At 30.6% G+C, this 19663-nt stretch overlaps 3 protein-coding genes across 3 annotated transcripts; all 3 read left to right on the top strand.

Annotated features, from left to right (window-relative positions):
- The first annotated feature begins 5122 nt into the window (after positions 1-5122).
- Positions 5123-6058, top strand: LOC114188834 (B-box domain protein 31-like). The gene has a single exon (XM_028077489.1). The coding sequence runs from the start codon at positions 5348-5350 to the stop codon at positions 5819-5821; it is 474 nt and encodes a 157-aa protein (XP_027933290.1). The 5' UTR covers positions 5123-5347; the 3' UTR covers positions 5822-6058.
- Positions 6059-9902: 3844 nt separating this feature from the next.
- LOC114188263 (E3 ubiquitin-protein ligase CSU1) lies at positions 9903-13100 on the top strand. The gene is made up of 2 exons (XM_028076847.1): positions 9903-10308; positions 12079-13100. Exons 1-2 carry the CDS (start codon positions 10070-10072, stop codon positions 12752-12754), a joined length of 915 nt encoding a protein of 304 aa, XP_027932648.1. The 5' UTR covers positions 9903-10069; the 3' UTR covers positions 12755-13100.
- A 2488-nt stretch (positions 13101-15588) lies between these two features.
- Positions 15589-17998, top strand: LOC114186690. The gene is made up of 5 exons (XM_028074666.1): positions 15589-16127; positions 16809-16872; positions 17044-17208; positions 17326-17391; positions 17481-17998. The coding sequence occupies exons 1-5, from the start codon at positions 15868-15870 to the stop codon at positions 17673-17675; spliced, it is 750 nt and encodes a 249-aa protein (XP_027930467.1). The 5' UTR covers positions 15589-15867; the 3' UTR covers positions 17676-17998.
- The last annotated feature ends 1665 nt before the right edge of the window (positions 17999-19663 follow it).

Raw genomic sequence — 19663 nt, 5'->3', positions numbered from 1 at the left:
ATATAATTTGGTTATAGTCATTGAGATTGAGAGATTGTGGTTCTATATGTTTATATGACATTAGTCTTACACATATAAACATTTGACACTACTTTTACTCCAAAACCTTAAAGCACTTTAAGTGTATGAGTGACCCCTTTTTGGTTATGATTATGCAGTCAGTCACTCAAGTTCAGTGACCCCCTTTTTTTGTGTTTTGATTATGGTTATATGGTCAATCACTCCGAACCATCGGCTCTGATACCAGAGATAGGTTATATTTTTATGTTATTGAGATCGAGAGATTGTGGTTTCATACGTTTATATGACATTAGTCTTACACATAAAATATTTGACACTACTTTTACCCCAAAACCTTAAGTCAATGGTGTTATGAGCCTTTATTCTTATATAGTGTTTAATTTTATCTATTTTATCCAATGTAGAACTTTTGACTCATACTTGAACTATTTTCAACATCAGTTATACGAATCAAGGAAAGGGAGGAACAAGGGAATTCTATTATTTTCTCATCTCTCCCCATGTAAAACGATTTGAGTAAGATTACCATTATGTCATTCATTCATTTCTCATTTTCTTAATTCACTACTATGATGTTGGATAAGTTTGACAATGATGTAAAAATATGATTTTTAAAAATACATGTACAATAATAATTAATATCCAAATTTTTTCAATTGTTTATAAAAAAAATTGAAGAAGTAAATATATTATATTATTATTATTTTTTATTAAAAATATGTTTTTTTTTAATTTTTATCATTTAAATATTTTTTATAAAATAAATTTAACACATCTAAATATAATTTTAAATTATTTTCAAACTACAATTTAATAGTTTTTTTTTCTGGTAAACTTAATTTTTAATTATTTCATCAATCAAATTATTTACTAACTTTATTTCTAAATTTACTCGCATCATTATCTAAATCCTTTAAAAAAATAGCAATACAAATTTAATATTCATGATTATTTTCTTTGAACAAGTCATCCAGCTTTCTCGTTTATAATCAATGCAAAATCTTCAAGGTATACTTAGATTAGTATCATGATATAACATGTAATATAACACGATGTAAACTTGTGTGATCATTTATTGAGAAGAGTTTTATATTTATAAAAATGATAAGAAAATAATATACAAAGAAAATTATCTACTGCAAAACTTCATGTTATAGTTTATGAGTTAGTTTTTGTTAGATTAAATAAGATTTAGAATTATTTTTTTATGATGATATTAAAATCATCTAAAATTTATTATAATAAAATTTATTTGTTAAAGATAAAATTAATTTTACAAACCTCGTTTTACATACATTTTAGTAAGGCTAACTTAAATTTGAATATATAAATATGGGTTAAATATGTATTTGGTTCCTTAACTTTCAGTAAATTTTAAAATTAGTTTATCTTGAAAATTTAGATCAGTTTAGTCATTCATCTTTCGAAATATATGGATTTAGTCATTTTAATCAAATTTTATTAAGTTTATTTGATATTTCAAGCGCGTTTCATATTAGTATTTGACTTAACATTAAAGCATAACTGTGTCAAACAGTATAAACAATTAAAATATAACTCTGAAATGCGTACGAAACATCAAATAAACCTAACAAAATTTGATTAAAAAAATTAAATTTACGTATTTTAAAAGAGGAAAGACTAAATTGGTCCAAAATTTCGAAATAAATTAATTTAAAATGAAGGAAAAAAACATATTTAACTTTATAAATATAGGTTAAAATACTCATTTGGTCCATGTTTTTGTTGAAAAATCTCAAATAGGTACTAAGATTTTTTTTAGTCTCAATTAGGTCCATATTTTTGAAAATGTGTAACAATTAGGCCCATTCCGTTAGTATAGAGTTAACGGTATTAAAAATGTGCCACGTGTCAGCTCCATATTTTTTTGAATTTTTTTGAATTTTTTTTTTGAAAATTATTCATGCCACGTGTCACGTCAGTATTGTGCCACGTGTCAAGTCAGTAAGGTGACACGTGTCAAGTCAGTAAGGTGACACGTGTCAAATCATTGTCTGAATCTCAATTTGGTCCATATATTTGTTATTTTTATTACATTTTAGTCCATTTTTTTAAAATTTTTTAAATATATTTATTTTAACTTTTTACAAAATTATTTTAAAATTTTATATTTAAATTTATAAAATTGTTAATTTTAAACCAACTCTAACATTTGTATATAAATTATTTAAAACAATTTTGTAACAAGTTAAAATAAATATTTTAAAATTTTAAAACAAAATATAAAATAAACTTAATATTATTAAAATGTTTAATAAAAATATCATTATAAAATTTATATAAAAGTTAAATTTGATCTCAATTTGGAAATGATAAAATTGAAAATAAAAAAAAAAATGGACTGAAATAGAATTAAAATAACAAATATATGGACCAAATTGAGATTCAAACAATGATTTGACACGTGTCACCTTACTGACTTGACACGTGGCACAATATTAATGTGACACGTGACATGAATAATTTTCAAAAAAAAAAATAAAAAAAAATTTAAAAAAAATTTAAAAAAAATTAAAAGAAAATTAAAAATTCAAAAAAATGAGAAGCTGACACGTAGCATATCCTTAACACCGTTAACTCTATACTAACAGAATGGGCCTAATTGTTACACATTTTCAAAAATATGGACCTAATTGAGACTAAAAAAAATCTTAGGACCTATTTGAGATTTTTCAACAAAAACATGGATGAAGGGAGTATTTTTTAAAAAAAAAAAGTATACATTTTATCCAGAAAAGAAAAACGAACAGAATAATATGTGAACAATCGAGAGATGGCGATGAGTATTATGCCTTTAAAGCAAAGAGTCGTACCTCAAGACTACTGCTCTAATTGCAGTTACTTTTGCTCTAATTATGCAGTTACTTTTGACTTATTTGAATTAAGAACACTGTCACAATGTTTTACACTATCATTTAACATTATTTATTATTATTATTTTTATTTTTTTAAATACAAAAATTAATTTTTGTTAAAATTATTTTATTTTTATAAAAGTCGTCAAATGATATTTTTTTTTTTAAAATTAATGAATCCCAAATGTGTTACCCTCACTGGTTCCGATAATTAATAAATAATTATAAGAAGTCTAACTTGGTTTCCTTGTTCTGTATTTCTGCCTCTGGTTCATGATTTTGGTTATTTATTCAGGTTTGCAGACTTTGCTTCCCTTATTTTGGTGATCTTTTTTAAAATCCTAAATCAGTTTTTTCTGATGCTGGTTACAGGATTCTGATTTTAAATCCTGCTTTGTTTTTCTGATTCAGAAATTACTTGTATCTAGGTTTATTGTTGTGATTCGAAATTGAATTCATTTTTTAATTTTCAATATTTTAAAAATAAAAAATGAAAAATTATTTAAAAAACAACATTTTATATTATAAGATAAATTTGTTAAAAGATTATTTTTTTATTACAAAATTATAAGGCTTAAATACTTTTTTGGTCCTCATTTTGTTGCGGATGGTCCTCATTTTGACATGATATTTAAAATTGTCCTCAGTTTTATTGAATGTTTAAAATAGGTCCTCATTTTCGCAATTCGTGTTTTTTTTTTTGTCATTCCTGTAACGCCGTTTAAATCATTAAGGGAGCACTGTACAAGTGACACAATTTGTATTAGGGTGTGTTACGTGTACTGTACAGGTGTGGTAAGGAATGTTTGGGCAGTTGGTGAGTTTTGACAATCTTGTTCCTCCATTCACAATTGGTGTTGCTGCAATCTTATTCTTCCCGCAATCCCATTATATAGGTATGTTACGGTCTCAGTCTTTTTCCTTTACCTCTCTGGTTGTAATCGTTGGAGGCAACCGTGTTGTATCACTTCGTGCATTGAGACCGTAACATACCTATATAATGTGATTGCAGGAAGAAGAAAATTGCAGCAACACATATGGGAATGGAGGAACAAGATTGTCAAAACTCACCAACTGCCCAAACATCCCTTACCAAAATCCTAGCTCACTTATTTACCCAAATATCTAATTACCACACTTGTACAATACACGTAACATACCCTAATACAAACCGTATCACCTATACAATGTTCCATTAATGATTTAAACGGTGCAGAAAATGACCAAATAAAATACGAACTGCGAAAATGAAGATCATTTTAAACATTCGGTAAAAATGACGACCATTTTAGACATTCTGTCAAAATGAGGACCATCCGCAATAAACACTTCAAAAATAGGACTAAAAAGGTATTTAAACCAAATTATAAATATAAATAATTTATTGTCTGGTTTGAAAGTAACTTTGAATTGTTCCGCAGCAAAAACTCTCTGTGGAAGAGTATTTATGGCCTCTAAATTGGTCCAAAACCAGACAGAGGGCAACCTCTGTACCAAAACCACCTATTCCAAGAGAAAATCGAGGCAAACCTCACACGAAGCCCACAGATTCATTCATCACTGTATTGCCACGTGTCATCTTCAGAAGTTCCTTCCGAATAAAAATCAAAGCTAATGCTGTATTTGGCGAATCGGTGTATTTGTGATTCAGAGAGACAGAATTAAGTGCATCCGTACAGTCATCAACCAACCAAGAAAGACTGACATCTAACTAAAACAAAATATTAGTGCAATCTGATGTGCCAATATCTTATCTACCTCAAATTTCTCCGTCATATATTACAACCTCAAATTTTTTTATTTAGTCTTAAGTACTGTAATGCTTCAAATTTGTCTTAATGGCTTCACCCTATTTTTCTTCACCAAATTCAGACACGGATGCAGACATGACTAAAACTGGTAGCATGAATCATCAATGTGTTGAAAGTCATAAACAACTATAGTTTTGCCTTTTCTTTTTCTCGAGTAAATAATTAAATTAACTCCTAAAACTACAACGTGATTATATTACTCTTCAATTATATTTAAGGTCCCCAATGTTTATTCAACCAGTAAATCATGAGTCTTCGAAGTGTGGCAATATTCCTGAAGATCGAATGACAGAAGGAGGACTAATTTGACTTTATACAGAGACACAAACTTAGTTGCCATCATGCAAGATTCTTTAATTTCCGATCATTCAGGGTCTAACACTTTTTTTATTTTTAAAATGACTAATATCAGCGTTCACACTACACCGTTTTTGTTTATTTTTCTTTTCTCTCTCTGCAATTTTTTCCACCGTAGAGCGAGAAAGCATAATCTGTGGAAAGAAAAACAAGAGAGGATTGTTACATCAACAGCTTGCCAGAACACCATAGTTTATTTTTGTTCACAGATCAATTTATGATATCTGGTCTTTGGTGTGGCCATAACAACAGAGGGAGAAAACAATATAGTTTAAGGTTGAGATGAGGAAGTGTGATCTCTGTAACAGTCCTGCGAAGTTGTCGTGTGAATCGGATCAAGCCAGCCTCTGTTGGGAATGCGATGCTAAGGTTCACAGTGCAAACTTCCTCGTCACCAAACATCCCAGGATTCTTCTCTGCCATGTTTGTCAGTCGCTGACGGCTTGGCACGGAACCGGACCCAAGTTTGTACCCACCATCTCCGTTTGCAACACTTGTGTTAACAACAACAGTGAGAGCGGCAGCCGACAGAATCATGATGATGATGACGACGACGACGATGATGATGATGCGGATGAGATGGAGGATCATGTAGAGAACGATGAGGGTAGCGCGGAAGAAGATGATGAAGAAAATCAAGTGGTTCCATGGACATCTACACCACCACCACCACCACCACCAGCTTCCACTTCTTCAAATAGTGTTGCAACTAGTTCTACCAGGTCCTCTAACGTTGAAGAGGGGGTCTCAGATTAACGCTTCCGACATCTTGATGTACAAAATTTAGTTACAGTTGTTAAGTGCTGTTTATGCTCTTTTTGGATCAGAATTAGAGTTTCTATATAAACTTCAATGTAACTTTTATAACATCAATTAATAAGATAAAACTCTAATTTTGAGGAAATGACAGTACTAACATCTTAAAAAATTGTACCCATCCTGTTCATTCTTGTTTCTTTTTCCCTTTATCAAAGATTTTCACGAGTAACAAACAAAGTCAATTGCTAGTTTGTGTAATCTCATGCATCCACTCTCTTCGTAGTGAACGCTGCAATTATGCTTCAGTTTTGTGAACGCGAACAGACACTAATATTGATTTCGATGTTCTTGTTTTGAAAATAGTGAAGGGTGGGTCACCATCATAGAGCATATACAGCTTGATGATCTAATCAGAGATTACCCACTTGCATTAATTATTAGAATTTGTTACTGTAGTACTAATTAACTATAGGAGTTTAGTTACATTTCATGCACTCAACAACTGTTTGATGTGATAACATAGCTCTACTCCCAACACGAAATGTGAAGAAAATTGATTCTAAAAAGTCATTTTCCCTGGCCGAAGATTTGTCTGATCTGGGATAATTATAATTGCCTATATTGTATCTGAACCTGAGAATATGGAATACAGAAAATGGCCATGTCTTCTTAGATTAAAATAGAAAGTTAAGAAAACGAAAAAAAAATCAATCCATATATTTATGTCTTATGTGATTCAGCTTGAAAGAGGATTATTATTAAGTTTTGAACCTGAGAGAATAAGAAGTGGGACCAAGCAAGTCCAACATCTTCACGTGCCTTCCATGCATAGATAAATTATAGTTTAAGTACCAAATTGAAGATGGGGAGTAGAATCCAAAAGAATGTTAAACTAAATTAAAGTCTAAGTTTTTAAACAATATTTGAAGGAATAAAAAAAGGGAATGTGATGGGTTAGGAATTATATATGCAATGTGCGTATGAAAATGGTTGCGTTGCAAGAAGAGAAACCCCTGTGTGGCTGTAAGTGGAAGCTTTTGATTTGGCAAAATTTACCACCAAATATGGGAGATACTTTTTGGTTTATGAACTATGTGCTTATTCCTTGGATTCTTTCTCCTCCAAAGCCGTTGGTTTGTATGATTTGTCTCTGATTGTGGGATGTGTATGTATGAACCACGAGTGCCAAATATTCTGTATCATGGATATATCCTTTACCTTCAAATTATAGCCACCACTCTCCTTCGGCATCCCACACATGTCAAGTGTCTTTTCTGAATAAACTTCATCTTATTAGGGTCAAATCTACTTTATAAATACTAAAATATATTTAATTTCAGATCATTATTAAAATAGAAGTGTTTAATGTTAATAATCTAGTTTAAAGAAGGTAGGTGATAGAAGTGTTTAATGATTTGCGCTGTATAGCAAACGTAAATTCATTTGGTGAACAAGATAATTTAAAACAACTAGCTTAGGCAATAAGAAATATATATATAAATTACGATTTGAATTAAAAGATGTAAAACTAATACAAGTTATAAACTAATTGAGTATAATTTATTGTCCTCTTATACAATATATCTCCGCATGTGTAAGAGCTATAATATAACACGCCTCAATGCATTAACTTTTTCACGATCATGTTCCTGGATTTAAACAATAGATTCTATGAACGTGAAGATTCTTTTATTATTTCAACATAGAATCATGTAACAACTAAATAATAAAAATAATTAAAGTGAGTACTTCTTACATGTTTCTAACATATACTAATCTTTATTGCGATCCTTGTTAAAAGATTATTGGCTTAAATACCTTTTTCGTCCTCATTTTAGTAGTATTTGTTGTGGATGGTTCTCATTTTGACAAAATGTTTAAAATGGTTGTCATTTTGACAGAATGTTTAAAATAATCCTCATTTTCGCAATTCGTGTTTTATGTGGTCCTTTTCTGTGATGCCGTTTAAATCAGTTGCAGCAACACCAATTGGGAATGAAAGAACAAGATTGTCAAAACTCATTAACTGTCCAAACATTCCTTACAAAAATCTTAGCTCACCTATTTATCCCCAAATATCTAATGACCACACTTGTACAGTACACGAAAAACACCCTAATACAATCAGTGCTACTTGTATAGTGCTTCGTTACTGATTTAAACGTCACAGAAAATAACCAAATAAAACACGAATTGCGAAAATGAGAACCATTTTAACCATTCGGTAAAAATGATGACCATTTTAAACATTATATCAAAATGAGGACAATCTACAACAAACACTACAAAAATGAGGACGAAAAAGGTATTTAAACCAAGATTATTAATAATCTTGTTCCTTTTTATAATAATTCATATATGAATACTCTTGACACTCGTAGATATAGAAAAATTGTGGTGCATTTCAAACCAATCTCCATACGTGTGATATGGATGATTAAAACACAAATTTAATGCTAATCTTTTTACCTAACAATAATATTTAAAATGCCTAGGTTTATGATTTTAAATTTTAACTAAAAAGGTTAACGTTTATCTGTTTAAAAACATTAGATTAGAAAAGAGAATTATAGTGATATCACCGTCAAGTTTGACATGGAAGCTGGAAAATTTTACATATTTTGATGCGGATATTATTTCATGGAAAGATAATTATAAATACTAAAGTAAACAAAACACAATAACAAGTATATACATTATTTAAATACTAAAGTAAACATTATTTAAATACTAGCGTAAACACAGGCGTTATTGCGTCTGTGTATACATTTTTTTAATATGTATGATATTATAATGTTATTAAGTTAATAAACAAAATAAAATTATATTTATCAAAAATAAAGTAAAATGTATGGTGAAAATATGAGAAAATAATCGTTGATGAATAGGAGAATAAAGAAGAATGAGATAAGTAAATAATTTTATAAAAATTTATAAAAGTAACCCTTAAGTTTTAAAAATTTAACAAATAATTATATTGTAAGGAGTAAAGTTGGAATTATGAAATGTGAACACAAAAGAGGAAATTCTCTTTATATATAGTTATAGATGTATAATATTATATTAATAATATTATAATATTAATACAGAAAATAAAATTATATTTATTAAAATAAAGTAAAATATATCAGAAAAGATGAGAGAATAACAGTTGATAAATAGAATAAAAGAGAAGAAACATAGATAGACAATTTTATAAAAAACTTATAAAAATAATGGTCAATTTTAAAATTTTAATAAATAATTATATTTTAAAAAGTAAAATTAAAATTTTGAAATGTGAAGACAAAAGAGGAAATTTCTTTATATATTGTTATAGATAGAGGTGAAAAGACATAAAAGTATTATAGATATACCAAATTCATAAAAATCAAGGTATTAAATATTTTACGAAAAGATATATGATTTTGAATGTTTTTTTTCTTTAGTTTTATTTTATCTAAAAATATTATTTGAATTTTGCTATATTTTGTCACAATTTAATAAAAACGATAGTCTTTACTGAATACGGCACAAATCTTTCTAATATTTAAAAATCTTGAATACCATGCCGCATTTTTATTAAGAAAATTGTTTTGAAGTCTTTTCAAATATTAATTCAATACACTCTCACAATAAATAAGATTATATATTTTAATATTCAATCATTGATCAAATAAATCGATATCTTCATCGGTTCGGTCACTAATTTCCTATTTAGAACATTGTTTTATTGCAATAATTTATAAACTAAATTAATTTATTCCTTTATTTTATTTATATATTATAATTTAATATTTTAGTTTAAAATATTAACATGATTTTAAATAGTTATCTTAAAATAAGAATGGTAGGTTATTTAAAATAAAGTATTAACATGATATTTTTTAAAGGTGAGTGATGAAACTAAATTTTAAAAATACAAAGGATCAGCCTCAATCTTCTGTATAAAATTATAATTTATCTTAGTTGTATTATATCTCATTTTTTAAAGATATTTTAAGATAAATTTCTTCGAAGATATATTGGTTTTAGAAAAAAGAGAAGATAAAATTAGGAAAATGTTTACAAATTTGAAAAGGCCATTAAAACTGCGAGGCTCAGCCCATTAACAGGTCCAGTTCAATTCTCGTTGCTTCTTGCGGTTTCCTTGAGGCGAAACAAGTCAAAGTCTAAGTTGAAGATCTGAAACCCTATCGATCCATCGTTGGTGTGTGATAAAGGGATCGTGGTTGTGTAAGTTGAGAATTGTGATTGGGAGAAAAGATGCCTCAGAGACACTCGAAGAACAACAACGATCTCGCGTTCTTCACGTACGACGAGAAGCGAAAACTAGGATATGGGACTCAGAAAGAGAGGTTGGGGAAAGACTCCATCAAGCCCTTCGACGCGTGTTGCCTCTGTCTCAAATCCCTAATCGATCCCATGAGCTGCCAGAAGGGTCATCTCTTTTGCAAAGAGTGCATTCTCCAGTGTCTCTTATCTCAGAAGAAAGACATTCAAAGGTATTCATTCGTTGCCCTTTTTTATTCTCTGCCTGCAATTGTAGAGTCTATGATTGAACTCCAAGTATACGCGTCGTTCAAATTCGTGCTGACGAATGGCGTAGAAATTGGGGATACGTAATTATTAATTGAATTGTATTGGTCGTTCTGTAGTTATCTATGTTAAGGGTGGTAGGGATGGCTTCATATGAAGTTTTTGGGATATACTTTCATAGTCACTGCCTATGGAATTGTTTATTTTATCGAAGCTGTGCGATCGTATTGGCATTTGAATTTGACACATTTTGTGAACAAAGAATATGCGTTGTTCTGCTAGAATTCATGGGTGGAGCTTTCTTCAAGGATAGTTTTTGTTCTTTGATATGTTCAATACCCTCCACTATTTTTTTTTTAATGTTTTGATATTTGGATAGTTGAGCTGTGTTGTTTAAGGCATCCTTTTTGAGTGTTCTATGATTAGTTTTTTGGTGAGTTTGGTTGGAATTTTATATGCTGCGACTGTATAATGGTACAGCAGGCTCGCAAAGGTGATGTCCTGCCCGTGCCTATTGGTTTGTTTCATGCCTCTGTCTCGACAGTCCTTTATGCAACCTGCAGATTGACGATTTTCGCTTGTGATGTCCTCTTTGAGATATGCGAGTTAAGATTTGAATTGGGAGATATCTTGAGAAAAAATTGGATGTTAAGAATATTCTTTATGGCTTTGCAATTAGGTTATGGAATCTGGTTTCCTAATGGACACAATAGCTCCACTTTTTAAGTTATATGCCGCATTTTAAAAGTATGCTACATAAAATGGATATATTCGTGTTTGTATGCTATCTGATGACTAAATATGAAGAATGAGAACTGATGACACTAACACATAAAAAGTTTGAAGAGCTATTTCTTTTAAAATTTTGAGCTGGGCATCCTTGTTCAAACAAAATTTTGGAATTTAGGATAATGGAAACCGTTATCTTTTTGTTTAGTAGTTTTAGTTTTTCCATAGGATTTGTTTTTTTAACTTCCTCACTCTTAATATGGATTTAATTGGGTTCTTCTGAACGAAAACTAAAGGATTGGGGGTACATCCCATTTACTCTCGCCCCTCCCCCCTCTTGTTGTATAGTATTATTTTTCTTTTACTGAAGAAAAATAATGAAATCCACTATTTTAGATGGTATTTTTCTGCTTATTTTTGTTTATGAAATGAAGATTGGGGGGATTCCTCAGTAGTTAAGGAAATTAACTAGTAAGATGATAGGTATCACTTTTTGTCATAAGTCATAACAATATCATTTACCGTGGGTTATCAACTATTTGATAAATTTCATTCATGATTTACCATTTCTGTGTGGCACTGAAGTTCAATACTTTATTACATTACCTTTGTTTTTTCTTGTGATATGGTTTCTGTTGACCATCATTAGCCCTTATATCAATGATCTTTTTCCATTGCCTTGTTTAATTTAACTTTCCTTTGTCATCAATATTTATAATGCTTCACTTCTACCTACTAGATCCCATCTCTACTTTAGATATTGCATGGGCTACCATTTAAAATTATTTATTCTATCAACCATTGCTTAACGTTTCTAACTTCATTTATAATAAAGGAAATGATTTCACCATATCTATCTAGAAGGATTTGCTGTTCTCTGTGATTGCCCAACTTTTAAATCTATATCGTCTTTTTGTTTACTATTTTTTACTCGGTGTGGATCCAATGGCTGTTATGTTGTGAACCTTAACAATGTGATTGCGATATTGATATTTATAATAAAACAGGAAGCTTGCAGCCCATACTGCTCAGCAGAAGCAAGAAAAAGAGGAGGAAGAAGAGAAGTTAATGTTGCAAAAGGCCAAAGAGCTTGATGCATTTGATCAACAGAATCATGGTGCTGTACCACAATACAGTGACAGAAATTATAGCCGTGATAAGAATGGTTTCCATGGGGCAAACAGTGTGAAGGTCACTTCCTACGAGGAAGAAGCCCTTCGGACAATGAAGGCATTTTGGCTGCCTTCGGCTACGCCCGAAGCTTCTGTTAAGGTAGAGGCACCTTCTACCAGTACTATCTGTCCTGAAGGCAATGAGAAACTGAAGTTGAAGACACTTTTCCCTGTCCAGTTTACCGAGGATACGAGTGAGCAGAAAAAATCCAAGGCACTTGACAAGACCTACATTTGCCCAAGCTGCAAAGTTACTCTCACCAACACAATGTCGCTTGTGGCCCTCAGTTCATGTGGGCATGTCTTTTGCAAGAAGTGTGCTGACAGATTTATGGCCGTTGATAAAGTCTGTCTTGTTTGCAACAAGGCTTGTAAAGAGAGAAATTTGGTGACTTTGGAGAAGGGAGGAACAGGTTTTGCTGCTCATGGGGATCATCTTCAAGCCACAGACTTCAAGCATTTGGGAAGTGGTACTGGATTGGGGCTGGTTAGACCTGCAATGAAAACTTGACGCCTTATTTATTGATTTGGGTCGTTAGGTGTATGATACTCTATTCAGGGAAGAAAATTGTGTTTTAACTTCTCTTAATGATGTTGTTACCTTGTTATCATGGTAATCATTATCTGTGTTATCTATGGTTTTCTACTTTGTTTACTGTATTTTAGTTTTTGTTCACCCGAGATAAACCTTGATAACGTGAAAAATCGGCTTGATGGGCGAGAGGTTATCTACCTTGTAAAAATGGATTCATTCTTAGCTGTCAGAACTGTAGGTTGGTGGGCGAGAAATCATCTACCATGTTGATGGGGTTTGCTAATATAAAATTATTAATAGACAGCTATAAACATTTGATTGAGAGTTGTTTACCAACTTCGTTGGGATATTTATGTTTTTGAATACTAATACTTATTTTGATTACTGCATGAATTTGCAATTTTGGTGTGAACATGATTAGGACTCGCAATAGTCAGTAACGATGTGGAGAAATTTGACTCAGCACAAGTTATCTAACACGGTAGTAGATGTAACAATTAACCCTTAATTTCTTGGATAAATTAAATATATCCGAGAAACTATTCTGAATTGCAATTAATTTTTTTAAAAGTTATTTATAATTTTTTAGTTTATTGAAAGTGATAGTGATTTTAATCAAGGTATAATAATTTCATGTTATAGCGCTAATTGTTTTAGTTTCGAATATTTTTAATTTGGTTACATTTAAAAAAAAAAACGAACGAATTTATTGTCTTGCTAGATTATGCTTTGATCAACAATTTGAAAAAGTAAGACAAAAATATACCCCTGTTAAAATATATGAATTAAAATTGATAATATTTTTTGAGGATATTTTGAGGAATAAGAATATATTTGATCTTGGTGTCTTTATGTGTATATGGTTTTTGCCATACATAGCAGAAGATGAGGTGTTTGTGTGGGAATAAGTGGTTGAGGGAAGACACCAGAAATTATTTTACGCTCTTAAAACCAACGAGGCAATCCTTGAAAACCAAAACATGAAATAAAAGCGTGTGTACTTGTTTCGCTTTCAACCCACTACATGCTTCGTTACTTTGCCTAACATCTTAAATTCTAACATTATTAGCCTCAAACTACACACACAAACAGAGAAAACTTGAAAACTTTCGTTTTCAACCCAAGCTCCTAAATTCTGCTACTCTTCTATAGTGGCATCAATATACTCAAACTTTTACAAGTATTAGAATATACACCAAAGAAAATTATTATTTTTACATAAATAATTTAATTTTTTTTACACGTTCTACTTTTTGGAAAACACTATATTTCCAAGGCACAAAATAAAGGCGAAGGTGGCTTGGCAATGACATGTTGTTTATCCTCATCTACAATTCACCACTTTTCTTGCCCCACTTATATTCGCCATTTTTTTATATACATGTTATGTCCCTACCTCTTTCTTTACATAAAGATAACATTCATACGACATGGAAGACAAGTTCCCAACCTTTTAAGTTTTAACTTAACCTAGCAAACTTGCACCTTTTTTTTTATATAGATAATATATCATGGAAGCTTTAGATATTTCTAAACAAGAAAAAGTATCCTTGTTAACCAGTTTTCCTCTTTCACCAATTTCTTTATTTTTAAATTTTGAGTATAAGTAACCATCTCATCTTATACAAAGATAGATAAATTGAATAATATATAAGAAGTTGGTGTCATATTCTTCTACATTATTTAAATTTTGTCCACACAATGTCCGAACTTTAAAAATAATCCAATTAAACATTTCAAACAAACTGAAACATGTAAAATAATTAATCTCATCAAAACGACAACATTTTTTTCTTAATCGAAAATACAATTTTGTAAAGATTTGACTAAGAAACACACTTTATAAATTATGAATTAATTACTGAATTCAAATAGCAAAATATTTTTCTAGGCGTCAAAACAAAAAGAAAGTGGTACCTTTACATTTCTTAAATCAACGATAATATGAATGTGTAATTTCAACTGTTTTCTTCTACGTCCACAGTGGTTCAAGTGAGCTGCACTAGAACTAAAGTAAATTCCAAAAAAGTGAACTATTAGAACTTAGGAACCACTTAAAATAGAAAAACCACTTGTTCGTGCTATAATTACATAAAAAGACCAAACAACATTTCATAGAATGCTACTACTTCAATCAACATGTATTATAATCATCCTTACATTATAATATAGCAAGATTTGAACTTTTTTCTTTAAAATCTCTTTTATTTATTTTTTATTCCAAACATCTCTGTTATGATTACTATATTCGGGGAACTAATTAAAGCTTATGAAAATCCACGTTATAGAAGATGCAACTTGTCACTATGATAGTGAAATCTGCTTCACATCCAACCAATTAAATCTTTTGAAACATTGAAATGTATTCTCATAATCCATTTGCAAAAGACTTGTCCTTAATCTTTTGAAACATTGAAATGTATTCTCATAATCCATTTGCAAAAGACTTGTCCTTTTTCTCCAATCTCAACATTTGACACTAAGAGAATCAGGATGCAAGTAATTTTTGGCATGCCCCTTTGATATCCTTCAAGATTTATTTATTATCTATCCGATCTTATGAATAAGGAGAAATGGATGATGTTTATTATTAGCAAAATTACCCAAATTAAGAAGAACCAATATCAAAATTAGTAGACCTTAAACTAAAACTAGTAATTTATGGAAAAATAAAATCCTACCTATATTCACGTGACAATGTGTAGCTGCACGGCCATCCAAATTGACTCACTTTTAGGGTTTGTGGGTCCACACACCATTATTACCCGCCAACCGAGGGATCATCGGTTTAGTATTCTTATCTTATTTTTTTTATTTATTATCGCCGGAAAAACATTGTTCCACTTGCTTTCGTTACATGACCTACTCAAGCCACCACGACACAACCAACAACAGAACAATCCTTTTCCTCAATTCCCATTCTCACTGTCCTTTTTTTTATCTGAAAAAGAAATATTCTTCCTTCTCTTTTCTGAAACTCCTTAAAGCGAAATCGCAAAGGGTGTATTGGAAAGAGAGGGTTTGATTGAAAAGCAAAGATCTTTAAGGAAAGAGAAGAGAAAGGGCTACGCTTTTTGTTTTCGGGGGCAATGGGGGATTTGGAAAAGCAACAGAGGGTGGGGGAAGGACGGGAAGAAAATGGAGATGGTGAAAAGGAGAGTCTTCTGGAGAGTACGGCGGTTGTGGATTTTGACTTGCTTTGTTCCTCGGTGGCGTTGCGTAGTTCGCATGGAAGTTGGGGGAAGCTCGGTGGTAGGGATGATGAACAGCAAGGTGGGGTTTTGAGGATGTGGGAGGGTGAACTCCTCGATTGCTTTGACGATCGTCGCATCGCTTTTGAATCTGCGTGGTGAGGTTTAATGTTACTTGCTTTTTATTTGAGAAGAAATTACTAATATTGTGGTTTTACATGTTCTTTTGTACTTTTCTCAATGGTACGAAATTGTGTGTTTCGAACTATACATCTGTTTTGGACGAGGACAATACACGTGTTTTGTCTGAAGCTATGCTGATTTTGGAAAGAACGAAGGGGAATTATTAGGTTATTGTAATTATTAATTCTTCATTTCCTGGTAGATAAGTCCGTATTCTAATTTTTGTCCTGTAAGATATCCTATTTCGTCGTTAATCTTTAGGTACCTGTTTAGTGTGCATCTGGGTGCTATGGATTTCCGTTCATAGATTTATGGTTTCACGGTTTAAATGATATAACTCAAGAAGGACTCTGATTTTGTTATTTTCTCAATGGTGGGGTGAGGGATTTGTGACATTGATATTTATTATTTCGGAGTCCCTGATATATTTGGTTGGGTTTTGCCGGATTAAGTTAAAATCATTTTAATTTGATTGTTCAATTACATGTTTATGCCTTCTTCTTTACAATGTATTTATGTTCATGCTTCTGTGGCCAATGAAAGACTAAAATGCAAAATGACATGCAGAAACCGATAATGTGCTGTGGTTTTGTGGTGATTTTACAAGGTCTTGTGATATGTCATGTTTTTGAATGGTAGAACTTTTCGTTTTGCAGTTGTCCTTGCTACCGATTTGGGAAGAATATGAAGCTAGCTGGTTTTGGTTCTTGCTATCTCCAGGTATAATTAAATCTCTTGGAAATTAAAAGTGCATATGTTGGTTGGATTGGCCAAGTTACAACTGCAACCAATGGGAAACACTTTTAGAATTGGCAATTTCTTTGTGAATTTTTCTTTTACTTTTGGCAATGTAGGTCTCTGAAGTTTGAATTTCCGTGTTTTGGATCGCAGGCTATAGTTTATCTTGTCCTCGTTCTTGGTGCCCTGGTTACTTTCATTGCCTATACTATCTGGAGGATTCATTACTTCGTATACCTAGCGGTTGCATTCACCATTGCTGTTGGAGTATACTTAGGATTCTACCGAACTCGTATGCGGAAAAAGTTCAACATCAAGGTGATTTTTTCTTCCTATACTGTAATTGTTTATGATGACTTAGTTATTCATAGAGATGTAATGGAATGCATGGTGTAGATTTGTCTGTTTGAGAATACCAAACGATGATGTTTTCAGGGTAGTGATAGTTCGTTGGACGATTGCGCTTACCATTTTGTCTGTCCTTGTTGCACATTATGCCAGGTCATCTCAAAATCCTTTACTTTTTGTGACTTAAATTGACTGTGATTGGAGTTATCCATTGTGTCGAATATCTGTAACATGTATTGCAGGAATCAAGAACACTTGAGATGAACAATGTTCAAAATGGCACATGGCACGGTCGTGGTGACACACTATGCATAGGTGGGTTTAGAGATGAAAGTAAACCTCTGTTCGAGATACGTCCTCCTTCTGTTGTGTTCATGGAGCCTACTGATGAACATCGCACGAAAAAGAGCACAGATGCTGCTACCAATGGTTCTTGAACAATTGGTTCTTCATCTGAATTCATTGGTAGGGATGAATGTAATGGCGGCTTCAAGACAGGTTCATAGGAGGTGGACAAAAACTGGTGTACGATGATTCATTCCCTCTAAGAATCGGGAATGGTTAACTAAGTTGTTGTTAGAATCATTGGAGGGGGACATCTTAGTTTTCAAAATGTCACCGTAATTGTGTATGTCATGTTATGTCATTCTCATGTAGTGGGGTCTTATTTTTACCAAACCCTGCTGTAGTATAGTTTGATTAGTGTTGGAAAAATGTCACCGTAATTGTGTATTATATAGTGAACCTTTGAACTTTGGTCCATTTTTACCATCTCGCGATGCCACACGAAAAAAAAAAAAAAAACTCTAAAGTAAGACTTGTACGTAGGGATGGCAACGGGGCGGGTACGGGTATCATAATCCCATCCCCATCCCCATAATAAAAATTCATCCCCATCCCCAAACCCAACGGGTATACAACTTTTGACTCATCCCCATCCCCACCGGGTAACGGGTATTTTCTTATACCCATACCCATTTTTTTATTGTTCCATATATTAATTAAATATTTTTTATAAAAAAAATTTAAAAATCACACCAACGGAATCATGATACTATCAAAATATTCAATATTAAAATAACATACTCTTTTTGATTTTCATGATGTCAAATATTAAGAAAAATATTATAATAGTATAAATCTCAAATTAAAGTATCAAATAACAACTAAATAAAATTCAAATAATTATATAAAAGCTAAAAAATTACACATTACTAAAATTTTATAATAACCAAAATATTTATTAATTTTACAAATGATCAGTGGTTTCATTTGCATTCGATCCACCTACACAGAAAAAAATATGAAAAATTAGATATGATATAATAATTGAAATTGAAAATTTTAATTACTAGAATATAATGTACCTTCTTCATCAGATTCATTTTCACTCATGAGAACATCTTTTCCTTTTAATTTTTTAACACCTACAAACACCAAATGTAGAATATTAGATGAGAATTCACAAAAAATACTAACAAAAAATATTAATAAATTTGAGTAACTTACCTAGATGGTTTGAGTTCCATATCCAACTTCTTGTACACATCAAAGCCTCTATAGTAAATAATTAAACATTATCATGAAACAAAAAATAAATAATAAATAAAATTATCATAAAGGAGTAAAGATAATTAAATGTGTGACCCAAATTTGAGAATATCCATTTGAACATAACATAACGGAAAAAAAATGTATAATTAAGATTATGATAAAAGGAAAAGTACCTTGAAGATCTGCTTAAACCTTAAAGAACAAGCCAAACAATTAAAAGAGAGTAAAAAAGTGTATAAGCAAAGTAACAAAAAGAAGAGCTACAAAATAAGAGTCAAACATTTTCATGAAAATAAATAAATAAATAAAGATAATCAAATGTGTAACCTAAAAATTATTTCATATAATGAAATTGAGGAACACCTATTTGAACATAACCATGTACAGAGAGTAAAAATTATGTAATAAGAAGAAGAAAAATTACCTTCAAAATTAAATCTTGAAAAACAAACCAGACAATTGAGAGAGTAAACAAAGTGTATAACAAAAAACAAAGAGAATGAGAAATATGTTATATATATATATATATATATATATATATATATATATATATTATATTATATATTATATTACTATGTATATATATATTATATGTGGGGATATGTTATGTTTATATATATGTATAATTATTTATATATATTATATTATATATTATATTATTATTACTATGTATATATATTATATGTGTGGATATCTTATGTTTATATATATATATATATATATATATATATATTTATAGATATATATTTATTTTAAGTATATATTATATTATATTATATAATAATATAAATATAATAATATATATTATATTATTATGTATATATATTATATGTATATGCGTAGATATTTTATGCTTTTATATATATATATA

The sequence above is a fragment of the Vigna unguiculata genome, chromosome 6 (assembly GCF_004118075.2).
Source record: "Vigna unguiculata cultivar IT97K-499-35 chromosome 6, ASM411807v1, whole genome shotgun sequence".
Taxonomy (NCBI): domain Eukaryota; kingdom Viridiplantae; phylum Streptophyta; class Magnoliopsida; order Fabales; family Fabaceae; genus Vigna; species Vigna unguiculata.
Note: the sequence above shows the minus strand (reverse complement) of the source record. Positions and strands in the feature narration are given on the sequence as shown.

Bases quoted from the DNA above. Each gene is read 5' to 3' on its own strand.
- LOC114188834 (XM_028077489.1), top strand. From the start codon at position 5,348: ATGAGGAAGTGTGATCTCTGTAACAGTCCTGCGAAGTTGTCGTGTGAA.
- LOC114186690 (XM_028074666.1), top strand. From the start codon at position 15,868: ATGGGGGATTTGGAAAAGCAACAGAGGGTGGGGGAAGGACGGGAAGAA. The intron at 16,128-16,808 runs GTGAGGTTTAAT...TTCGTTTTGCAG, and splicing joins ATCGCTTTTGAATCTGCGTG to TTGTCCTTGCTACCGATTTG. The intron at 17,392-17,480 runs GTCATCTCAAAA...CATGTATTGCAG, and splicing joins CTTGTTGCACATTATGCCAG to GAATCAAGAACACTTGAGAT.
- LOC114188263 (XM_028076847.1), top strand. From the start codon at position 10,070: ATGCCTCAGAGACACTCGAAGAACAACAACGATCTCGCGTTCTTCACG. The intron at 10,309-12,078 runs GTATTCATTCGT...ATAATAAAACAG, and splicing joins CAGAAGAAAGACATTCAAAG to GAAGCTTGCAGCCCATACTG.